This window comes from Siphateles boraxobius, unplaced genomic scaffold, assembly GCF_051911475.1.
Source record: "Siphateles boraxobius isolate OS27281-9 unplaced genomic scaffold, OSU_SipBor_1 65, whole genome shotgun sequence".
In the NCBI taxonomy this organism is placed as follows: Eukaryota; Metazoa; Chordata; class Actinopteri; order Cypriniformes; family Leuciscidae; genus Siphateles; species Siphateles boraxobius.
This window is the reverse complement of record NW_027509192.1, coordinates 14,072,593-14,084,334: the sequence shown is the minus strand read 5'-3', so window position 1 is coordinate 14,084,334 and position 11,742 is coordinate 14,072,593. Positions and strand designations below refer to the sequence as shown.

The 11,742-nt window shown below is 37.0% G+C and overlaps 1 protein-coding gene across 2 annotated transcripts; it reads right to left on the bottom strand.

Annotated features, from left to right (window-relative positions):
• Nucleotides 1-1,221: 1,221 nt before the first annotated feature.
• On the bottom strand, nucleotides 1,222-7,379 carry lactb (lactamase, beta). Of its 2 annotated transcripts, none has more exons than XM_077211111.1 (6): nucleotides 6,895-7,379; nucleotides 5,788-5,854; nucleotides 5,389-5,579; nucleotides 4,907-5,207; nucleotides 2,951-3,116; nucleotides 1,222-1,946 (listed from the first exon to the last, which is right to left on the bottom strand). In XM_077211111.1, exons 1-6 carry the CDS (start codon nucleotides 7,234-7,236, stop codon nucleotides 1,415-1,417), a joined length of 1,599 nt encoding a protein of 532 aa, XP_077067226.1. In that variant the 5' UTR covers nucleotides 7,237-7,379; the 3' UTR covers nucleotides 1,222-1,414. The 2 variants fall into 2 exon arrangements, with proteins under 2 accessions (XP_077067226.1, XP_077067225.1); XM_077211110.1 differs by having other exon boundaries at nucleotides 6,889-7,356.
• Between the last annotated feature and the right edge of the window lie 4,363 nt (nucleotides 7,380-11,742).

Sequence of the window (11,742 nt, the reverse complement as noted above, 5' to 3'; positions counted from 1 at the left end):
TATGTTATTTGTATGAATAAAAATGTATATTTTTGGTACAATTACTCTATCAACTGTTGGGGTCATATAGACCCCAAAGCCCTGATTTGTAAACAGGAAATGAAGACCTATTGAGGGTTAAAAAAAAATTAGCAACAACAAAAATAACACCAAATAATAATAATAACAATAATAGCAAAAACAATAACATCAACTATTTGAAGAATGTTGGTGTAATGAATGTTGGTGAATTGGTGACATCAGTGGAAAACCACAAACAGCTGATGACTTTAATACTGTAAATGATTGAACTGCTGTACCAGCTGAACATACATGTGACAAATTAAGATTTTGTATATATGAGGAATTAATATTGATTGTTGATAACTATAGATTCTATGTTAACTATATCGTATATAGGCCTATAAATGGGTTAAAAAAGAAGCTTAATTTAATAAAAAATATATTTAAAATATATATAAGAAATCTATTGCTTGTTTTTATGCACACCATTATCTATTTACCTTATTAAAGTAACTTTTCATTTGACTGCTTGTTTTCTGACTACTGGTAAATTGGTAAAAAAAAAAAAAGAAGAAAAAAAAGAAAAGAAGACAATATCGAAAGTCAAATATCGAATGAATTTAGTTTAAATACTCCGCTCTTTCTACTAATGGAAGTATGAAATAATTTAAGTTAATGTAGACTTGAAACTGAACTGATGACAGTGCTGCCATCTAGTGGAGATCAGTGAGCATGACGTTTCATTTATATCTACACAAATAAATAAATATTGCTAATAGTCTTTTGGAATAAGTAAGATTCTGTTCAAATAAGATATTAAGTAATCAAATTAGTTAAAAATCTAGGCTAGTTTTTGTTCCATGCTTGAATCCTGAACAAAGTTCCTACTATGATCCTTTATGATTGTTTTCAAATGATTATAGAAATCCCCTTTATTTTAGAATTCCTTTAGGATAATATGTTTTATTTGTTAAAATTTGAACAAATGTGTAAAGTAAAATGTTTTTGGGCACAGTAATCGATCAATGTTTCACACCATTTTAACCAGGTTTTGACTTTATGCTCTTCAGTTCTTCCAAATGAATTTTTAAAAGAACAAATATTCCATGTAGACTGAAAATTTGAAATCTGCACTGCTTGTCATCACAATACCCTTTAATAATTGTGATAAATCACCAGATTGTGGGAATGTGGAAGGAAAATGAAAATAGGCCGTCATCAAAGTTTCCATAATACTTTTTTATTCAATCACATATGTATAAAAGCTATCAAAATGAGCGCTCGGCACAACTGTTCACTTAAAACCGAAGCATGGACACGCCTCAGCATTGTAAACAAAGAAGCATCCTGATGCTCTCAAAACGGCTACAAAAGGACCAGTGCCGTGTGTGTGTGTATGTGTGTGTGTCTATCAAGCAGACGAGATTTCTCCGTCCCTGGCCTTGTCAAATGTTTGTGCAATCTTGAGCGCGGTGGTATTGAGCCCCACTGACTGCATGTTAGTGATGATGGTCACCACCACCCCCTGTGGAGGAGGCAGCTTCTGATTGGTGAGCTGCTCTCTGGGCAACACCAGCAGGACGCTACTAGCACCCACAGCGCCCCCTGTGTGCGAGACGTAATGTCTGCGGCTGCGGCACTGCCCGTATTTCTGCTGTTTCTCCACCACCAGCCAGCCCTGGGCGTACAGTCCGTCTTTGTCCCACGATGCCTCTGTTTTGTCCACCGGTGCCCATATGGCTTTGGCTGTTTGGGGTCTGAAGAAGCCAGGAAGCAGCCCGTCTGTGTTCTTCGCTTCGGTCATCTGATAGCTGTAGAGCAGAGCATTACCGAAGACCAGAAGGTCACTCACAGTGGACAGAAATCCACCTCCAGCCCATTTGTACGAATTGTCCACATAGGGGCAATTTACGACACGGTGCTTTTTGTTGAAGTGGTAGAATCTGCAGAAAACAGGGAAGATTGTGATAGAGGTCAGTGACTGATAAGAGGAAAAATCCTTTAGAAATCTGGTTTTAAATCCATGGTGCCATCATATGAAATCGAAATGTAATGATTTTGACTAAAATAATAACTCTAAAAATCTCATGTGGTGTAACCAATTAAAAAGTAAAACATATTTTCCTTGCACCTTGATTTTTTAAATATAAAGGTAAAATAAAGGAAAACGTAATTTATAATTACAATTATAATGGATTATTAATTGATAAATATAATTACATTTTTTGGAAGTCGCACCACATGACATTTTACGGCCTGAACAAATTTTTATTTCCATCTAATATTTATATTTTATTTTATTTGAGATTTATTCAATAACCAAAAAATGATTTGGCGAACAAAATATTAATTTGATTTATATCAACATCATTTTTGACTTTTTTTTCTTGACAGCAACTTTTTAAAGTCCCCTGGGCCTGTAGTCAATAATTGTATCCCTTGAAACTCATCTTTGATCAGCAAAATTACATATTTAAACGTTTTTTTTCTTGAAAAAAATTCTTCATGCCTTAAAATAGCTTGAATGTAAATCTACACCTTTGACTCATTTAGTAAACCTGGTTCTATGAATATGCAAATTAGCCCCGCCTCCACTCACTCACACCAGCTCAGAGATTCACTTGTTGAAGATCACACTTTGACCTGATTGGTTACAAGGTAGTTTGTGATGTCAGAAACACCAACGATTTCACTGCAGTTTTAAAGGAGAAAATACTCAGCAATGGTGTTGAGTTATGAGTTTGCCCATGGTTGTTCTTACAGCATATTAAAAACTCCACATAGACATATAAACAACATTAAAAGCTTGATTTTCACCACTGGGGACTTTAAGTAAAGGTGCGTTTACAGCATGTCGGAATTACTGTAAATTCCGACTCGTAAAATGCATTCATGTCCTCGTGGAACCAGTAATTACAACTTGTAAAAATTGTAATGTCCCTTTTACCTCGAGCGGTTGTATATGATCGGGTCGTTTTCGTCTGGTACGGTGTTAGGCATTCCCAGCTCACGAAACATCTTCATCATGTGGTCGAGGAAGCGCTGACCTGCTGCTCTCTCCACCACGGCGCTCAGCAGAGTGTAAGCATGTGTGGAATACAGGAATGTAGAACCTACAGCCGTCGTGTAAGATAGAGGAAGGTCCAGTTACAACAACTCAAGTCAACATTGACTAAGTATACATGTGCACCAGTTATGTGATGTAGTGTTAAACAGCTGTTTGTGAATGTAAAAAATCTGCATAGTTTCAAAACTCAAAGTGCAGATAAATAAAACGTCTCTCAAAAGAAAGAACTGATTTTGAACTGCCTGAAACGAGTCGTCTGCAATTCCAGTCTCACTTCCTGTGATTACGAACCTACGTAAGTTTCTAACAAATTTGCATAACGTCTGTAATTGGGTGCTTGTGGAAACAAAGTCTATTTTGACCCTGGAACACTGTAGTTGTAGCTGAGACTGAAAGAGTTTGTGTTGTTGACATGTTGAGAAGACGCTGTTTTCTGCGCTGCAAAAGCAAATCCACTTTGCATGAACTTCCAAAGAATGATGAATCGAGCTTGAATTGATTACGGTAAAATATATTTTTACTGTTCTTATCACTGTGTATAAAGTGCTGAGGAAGATCCGGACCTGAAATTCATATAATGGGCGTTTCGTTTCCGACATGCACTGTAAACGGCCATCTGACCAATCACAACAGACTGGGCCATCTGACCAATCAGAGCAGAGTAGGCCAATCACAACAGACTGGGCCGACTGACCAATCAGAGCAGAGTAGGCCAATCACAACAGACTGGGCCGACTGACCAATCAGAGCAGAGTAGGCCAATCACAACAGACTGGGCCGACTGACCAATCAGAGCAGAGTAGGCCAATCACAACAGACTGGGCCATCTGACCAATCAGAGCAGAGTAGGCCAATCACAACAGACTGGGCCGACTGACCAATCAGAGCAGAGTAGGCCAATCACAACAGACTGGGCCATCTGACCAATCAGAGCAGAGTAGGCCAATCACAACAGACTGGGCCGACTGACCAATCAGAGCAGAGTAGGCCAATCACAACAGACTGGGCCATCTGACCAATCAGAGCAGAGTAGGCCAATCACAACAGACTGGGCCATCTGACCAATCAGAGCAGAGTAGGCCAATCACAACAGACTGGGCAGACTGACCAATCAGAGCAGAGTAGGCCAATCACAACAGACTGGGCAGACTGACCAATCAGAGCAGAGTAGACCAATCACAACAGACCGGGCCATCTGACCAATCAGAGCAGAGTAGGCCAATCACAACAGACTCGGCCGACTGACCAATCAGAGCAGAGTAGGCCAATCACAACAGACTGGGCCGACTGACCAATCAGAGCAGAGTAGGCTCTCCGAAAGGAGGAGTTTAAAGAGACTAAATCCTTTATCGAACTGTTTCAGACACTGTGAGAAAAGAGGTGATGCTGCAATGTATGTTATGAGAAAATTAAAGTATTGTTTGACCTTGGATGTATGTAAACCTATTTTAGTAGACCTTTAATACAACATTAGGAACTTTTAAAATAACACAACACGGGGGAACTTTAAAATCTGTGTACGCCATGCTTTACCTTAATTATGTGCTTAATCACATCGATTTGATCGAAGTATTGTCTTCACATGAGATAAAGTTTAATTGTAATATTGCCTAAATCTGATTATAATAACATTATAAGGGTGCATGTAAGTCAATTTTCACTAAAGATATTTTGCTAAACTTGAGAAATCAGGTTTGAAATAACATGAGATGGTAAGATGGTAAGGAAAGATGCTCTAAAAATAAATCTATCATCATCTTAAATCAGATCTTCAGGCATTTCCGGAGACATCCGAGACATTAACAGCGCTTTGTTCAGTGTGGAGTGAAAACATACCGGGTTTAAAAATCAGAGGATCGTCTTTGAATAAGTCCAAAGCCTGGGTGACGTTCTCAAAGTTGTCTTTGAGGTAGTACTCCTCCTGCTCAAACTCCTTTTTCTTCTTTTTGCTTTTAGCGCCGCTGTCCTCTGCTTTCGGCTTCTCTTTGTTTTCAGCTGAGCCCTTCTCTTCCTCCTTCTGCGGGGGCTTCAGAAGACGCTTTGCTTTCTCCTTGTCCTCTCTCACTTTTTTGCCATCTTTTTCATAATGACGGATGCCACTCAAGTGGGACAGGAGCATGCGAGGGGTTATTGTGACCTGGTTTAAGGACAAAGGGAAGAATGCTAAGCCAAACCAAATTCATTATTAATTATTATATACTCACTGTATATATAGTCGAGCATAGATTTACATAAATATGATTAGTATTAAATTGCATTAATTATATTTTAAATAAATAAATGTAATTAAAAACCTCTTTTTAAATGGATGTGCTCACATTCTCTCCTTCGAATTGCTTGTGTGGGAACTCGGGGAGGTATTTTTGGACTGGGGCATCGAGATCGATCTTGCCCTGCTCCCAGAGCCTGGCGACGGCCGCTGCGGTCAGGGGTTTACTGATGCTGGCGATTCTCATCACCGTTTCCGGACCACAAGGCACTCTGTTCTCCAGATCTGCATAGCCAACGCCTCAGAGAGAACATACACAGATAGGGTTCACTTTCAGAATCAATGAAACACTCCTCAGTTTCTAAAGATATGGTAAACTTGTGGCCTTTGCATATGTATGTGATGTTCTTGTATATGTATTTGGTCTTTCTGTAAATCCCACTATACTGCAGATTACCCATGAGCATTTTCAGGACCAGACCTAATTGTGCAGTGGAAGACTTCCTACCTTCACACCAAACATGGCTGCCGTCCACCGAGACTCCAATGACCATCCCAGGAGCGCCAACTTCATCCTGAAAAATGATAGACCATTCTGAACTATAAACTTATATATATATATAATTATGTTTATTGAATTTTCACTATAATAATAAAAAAAGTAATAAAAAAAAATAAAAAACAATTCAATAAAATAAAAACACCAATACCTCAGATTTGCAGATAAAACAGGACTACGCACTATCAAGTTTAACATATATATATATATATATAAAATGATTTTTTTCACTTATAAAATGTGTTTAATAATATATGAAATATTCATTAAAATATATATCTTTTTTCCATATTGTGATGTACATCTTAACTCGTTTTTTTTATTATTTTGTAATTGTTTATGCGGGATAAATGATTGAAGACGTCTGGCATACCTGAAGCTAGAGCTGTCTGTCTTTCACCAGAAGTTATATTGACAGATTTTATTAAAAATTACGAGGTAAAAAATTGAAAATTAATCATTTGCAATAAGATCAAAAAACCGCATTTAGATAATGTCAAATGAATATTATATGACTTCAAATGAATATTTTTAATACATTATACATATATCCTTAGTAATAAATAGAAAATATATAATATTTTTCATTAATACAATTTTATTTAATAAGATATTTAATCATATTAAACAATTAAATAAACTGATTAAAAATAAAGATTGAGAATTCAGATATTTTAAAATATGTTTTTAATATTTATAATATGTAAATACCAAAATATTCATCTGTATTAGTGCTGACAAATCGATTAATCGCAAATAATTAATTAATAAGTATTCATTATTATTAATCTAACATAAAAGTTTGTAAATACTACACACACACCGCTTTATATTAGATGCGATGAATAGATTTGACAGCACTACTTTTCATAAAATATAAATATGATATTAGCAATATTACAGATTTTGAAATTAAATAAACCTTAATAAACAATTGGTTAAATATACTTGTTGACAATGAAATGTTATCCGGCCAGTTCAACCAACTAAAAACTATGATGGAAAATAAAAGACATGGTATCATTAGTAAATGAAGTCGGGTCGTGATACCTGTACCTTTATCCGCCGCAGAAGGTCTCTGCTTCTCTCTATAGCAGCTGTGTACTGTGAGACTGTCTTCTGTGCGTTACATTCACAGTGTTCATAGGCAGAATCACGATATTTCAGGCCCAGAGCCAGAACAAAGCCCGTCCCGATGCCGAACAGCCATAAGGCCGTGTGTCGGTTGCTGTAGGATGGGATGACAGGTCTTCTGGGTGTCGTAATGAATCTCTTCATCAGCTGATCTCTGAACTTCACTCTGTGTGTCAACAAAGACACAAAGGGCTCGGATTTCTGAGCACTGCATTTACATTTTGTGCATATGAGACCCCGTGATAAACACAGTAGCCGAGACATGACTGTTGTACGAATAATAATAATATATGGAGAAAAAGGATAAAACAGTTTATAGGGAGAAAACAGCAAAAGGTTCCCGTTTGAACCCTAGAAAAGCGACAGAAAGACTGACTACCGCCCTATTTAACAGAATAAAAGTCCATGAATTTTGTTTCACATGAAAATATACTGTAATCAAATAAATTTTTGGCAATACTTTATATTTTATTTCGAATTAACATGTTTGAATTTACATGGAATAATAATTTAATATTATATTTAAACCTTGAAATAAATGTAAAATCAATTTAATTATGTATTGCTTTATTGAAAAACTCATGATCTTTAAAAAAAATCTAAAGACAAAGGCTTAAACATTTTAACTTTTCTTTTGTATTCCTGCATGTGAATTTCTTCACAATTTTTTTTCGACCGGATATGACCTTTTTCATAAACAGAATAAGCTACTGTTCTCCACTTTTTAGTTTTGATAAGTTTGAACAAAGTCCCGTCTTTGGTTCCATTAGACGTGAAAGGTCTTTTAATTTGAAAACTGTAGAGGCTTTGAAAACCAACGGCTGATTGGCTCATATATCACTTGTGGCTATGACGTTGGCCAATCAGATGTCCAAATTCTGTTCTGAGAGGGTATTGCACAAAATCAAGATAAGGGATTAACTGGGATTTTCCAGTTATCCTGGCTGAATTTAGCCCTGACTCGGTTGCATGAAGGGAGGCTAAATTAATCTACATTAAGTTACTATGGAGATTTACACTTTGCAGCTAGCCTGCTCCCGAGCAGGCTAACAACAAGGCTAAGATTAATCCTAGTGAATTATCGGCTAGTTCCTCCCTAAATCCTACTAGATATTAATGTATTTGAGTCACTTCATGGTCCTGAATTAAAATACTAGATATACTCATCTAAGTATTTGTACTGTTATTTTAGTTATTATTGAAACTGATGTTCATTTCACTGTCAGAGGTTTGATGAATATATACATATTATTCGAGATTTAAAGCGTTTATTGTCATACACCCAGTGAGGAAGGCAGATTTTCCTGAGCAATTGTTACTTTGCTGTCCACAATGAATGCCAACACAGTGCAAAAGAACTATACTATACAATATGAAAAATAGAATATAGACTATGTATATCTATATATGCAAGTATAGAGTAGAAATGTACAGTTGAATGAGAAAAAATATCAGTATATTTTATTGCAGTTGATGAGATAAGAAATGGCTCATGAAGTTGCAAATGTGGTTTCAATTTCAAGTCCGTAACGAGGTCAATATGTAGTATATATAGACTAAAGATTTGTATGTTTCCTATTCACAATGGCTTGCCCTTTGTTGGATGATGTAGTTGATGAAGAAGTTTTAATACTCAGACGAGCATTCAGGCATGAAAGAGTCTTCCGAGATAGGGCAGACCCATTGGCATTTTCAGACGAATATCTGACTGAGAGGTACAGATTCTCAGGTGATGGCATCAGATATTTGTGTAGGCTGCTGGGTCCTCTCACTGTCCCACAGATGGTCTGCGTAGCACTGCGATTCTTTTCTGTATTCTGTCGGTGATGCAGAAAACCGCAATAAAGCCAATATTTGCCACACAATAAGAAATGTAAGTCTGGCATTGAAATCTCTTGTGCACATATTTATCACCTTCACTGGTCACAGAAGATTCATCCACATCAAGGAGTTCTACAAGATTGCAGGTAACACGAATAATAACAGATTACTACAAAATGTTACATTAGCACAGTCACAGTATGACACTCATTATTTTGTGTTACAGCTTTTCCTAATGTAATTGGTACAGTGGATTGCACCCATATTCGTATCCAACGCCCCTCAGGGGCACATGAGGGAGATTATGTTAACAGGAAATCCTTCCACAGTGTCAATGTTCAGGTAAGAATGAGTTATGGTTACTGTCAGCTACATAATTATTCTGTGCATTAAATGACCTTAATAGGCTATAATATACATTTACAGATGATCTGTGATGCTGACTGCCTTATCACAAATTTAGAGGCAAAGTGGCCTGGCTCAGTCCATGACTCCAGAATCTTTCGGGCCAGTAGAATTTACCAGAGACTCTCTCTAGGTAAGCCACCCCATTTTTTAAGCACCTTGAACATCAAGAGTACAGTACTTGTAAGAATTATGTTTTGTATTCACAAGTGAGTTCTCTGGTGTGCTCATGGGGGACAAAGGCTATGCCTGTGCAACATGACATCATGACTTTGCGTAAACAGACACGCCACTTTCAAGTCAAGTGGCGTGTTATCTATACGCATTTTGAGCTATCCGCGTCTATGTCCACGCCGAAATCTTTTGCGTGTATGTCTACGCCATTAAATGTCCGAGTGATTCCGCGTGTATATGTACGCCGTTAAATGTCCGAGCGAAACGAAGCAAAATCTATATCTACATCTGTGGAGCGATCTTTTTTTTCCTAGGATGGTAGGAGAACACTCATAAATGGTATTAACCCCAGTGACGGGTAGGTTTAGGGACGGGGTTGGGGTAGGTCATATATCTATATATACATAATACAGTAATATAACGTTAAGTCAAAGGCGTTGATAAACACGCTGAAAAGCGATTATGCGTGTTGATAGCACGCCAAAAATGGAAATACGAATTGGCGTGTCATACATACGCCATTTCATGAGATCAGTCTCTGTGAGACATTTCTGATGACTCCCCTTACAGACCCCCAAACCCCAGCACAGCAAGCTTACAGCCATGCCCATGGCAAAACCAGGGCTCGAATTGAAATGACCTTCGGCCTCCTGAAATCACGATTTGGGTGCCTGCACCACCTGAGGGTCTCCCCCGACAGAGCATGTGACGTGACTGTTGCCTGCACAGTGCTGCACAATATTGCCGGCCTAAGAAAAGAAAGGGCTCCCAGAGTTGCTTTGGATGTTGATTGGGACAATGCTGCCATATTCCCAGATAACAGAAATGGTAGACTTGTTAGAGAACAATACATTGCAAATTATTTCAGTTAATTAAAATGTATTTATTTATTTCAGTAAAAAAAAAAGTGATGTCGGATTTTGTCCAAAACCTACTTTTGCGAACTAGAACCTGGTTTTTCGCCCGATCGGAAACAAACCAGTCTAGGCCTTTTCTCTGGACTCTCTAGATCAATAATTATCAGAAAAAAAATTGAAATTTTGCAATTGGGTGGCTGTAAACGGGTCATTTAGAAAAGGGGCGTGGCAAAATACAGTCAAAAGCCTATAAATCATAAATAAAAACTCAAAAATTGATGAGCATGTGTCATAACATGGTGAAGAAGCATGCAAAGTTTCATACAGATCGGACCATAGGTGGCGCTATAACTGTTAAAAAGCTTTAAAACCATGTGGTAAATTGCCTGTATTAGCTGTAAATGGTCTTTTCCATCTACGATCATATAAGGTTCATATCATAATGTTCAAAACCATCATAAATCATCCTAGAATATGGTATATCATGGTAAATCATCCTATAACACGGTAAATCATACTAGAATCATATTAAATCATACTAGAATGTGTTCAATTGTGTAAACTATGCTAGAGCAGGGTGAATCATACTAGAACTAGAATATCATGGTAAACTATGGTAAATCATGCCAGATTCATGGTAAATCATACTGGAACATGGTAAATCATGCCAGATTCATGGTAAATCATACTGGAACATGGTAAATCATGAAAAATCACACTAAAGTTTGGTATATCATGGTAAATCATGCTGAAACAAGGTCTATTCCATCTATGATGTCAGTGGTTAAATGCTTGCTACATGAAACTTAATGTCTTTTGATGCTTTTGAGCTTAACTGCTTGAACTGATAAATGCTGCTTGCAGCTTTAATTAATCTTGACTTGCTGCCAAGTCCTTTTTTGGCCAGACATGTTTGTTCTTTAAGAGGAATAGATAGATACAAATGATAAAATAGATTAGATGGATAAAAATAGAGCAAATTATCTGATTATAGATTACATCGTCAGTTAGAAACAAAACCTACATATACAAATATATAAGAGTAAAAAGATTAAACAGATAATAGACATAAAATAAACTAAATAGATCAAATAGATACTCATAGTGGGTAAGTGTTTGCAATTATTCTTCATGTTAAATGCATGTCCACTGGTCACATTTAAGGCAAAGTATACAATTATTTTTGAAAATGACAAGTAACTCCTTGAATTGTAGTTATGAGGGTTTCAGTGGAGCACTGGTTATTTGGACAACTTACGCATTCAATCGGTCCGCCATTGTTTGCCAGGCATTCTCTCTTTGTTTTATTACAGCAGCTGTGTTGCCTTTTTTACATATTATGTGTTTCACTTCTTCATACGTTTCCTTAAGAAGCTGTTGCTCATTAGGCGAAAAGTATGCCGCACGGGTTTTGTCCATTTTTGCATCGGTGATTCTGTGATCGATTTCGTGATCTTTTTAAAAATGCCGTGAACGTGCATTTATCCAAACTATATACACCTGGCTTGACATA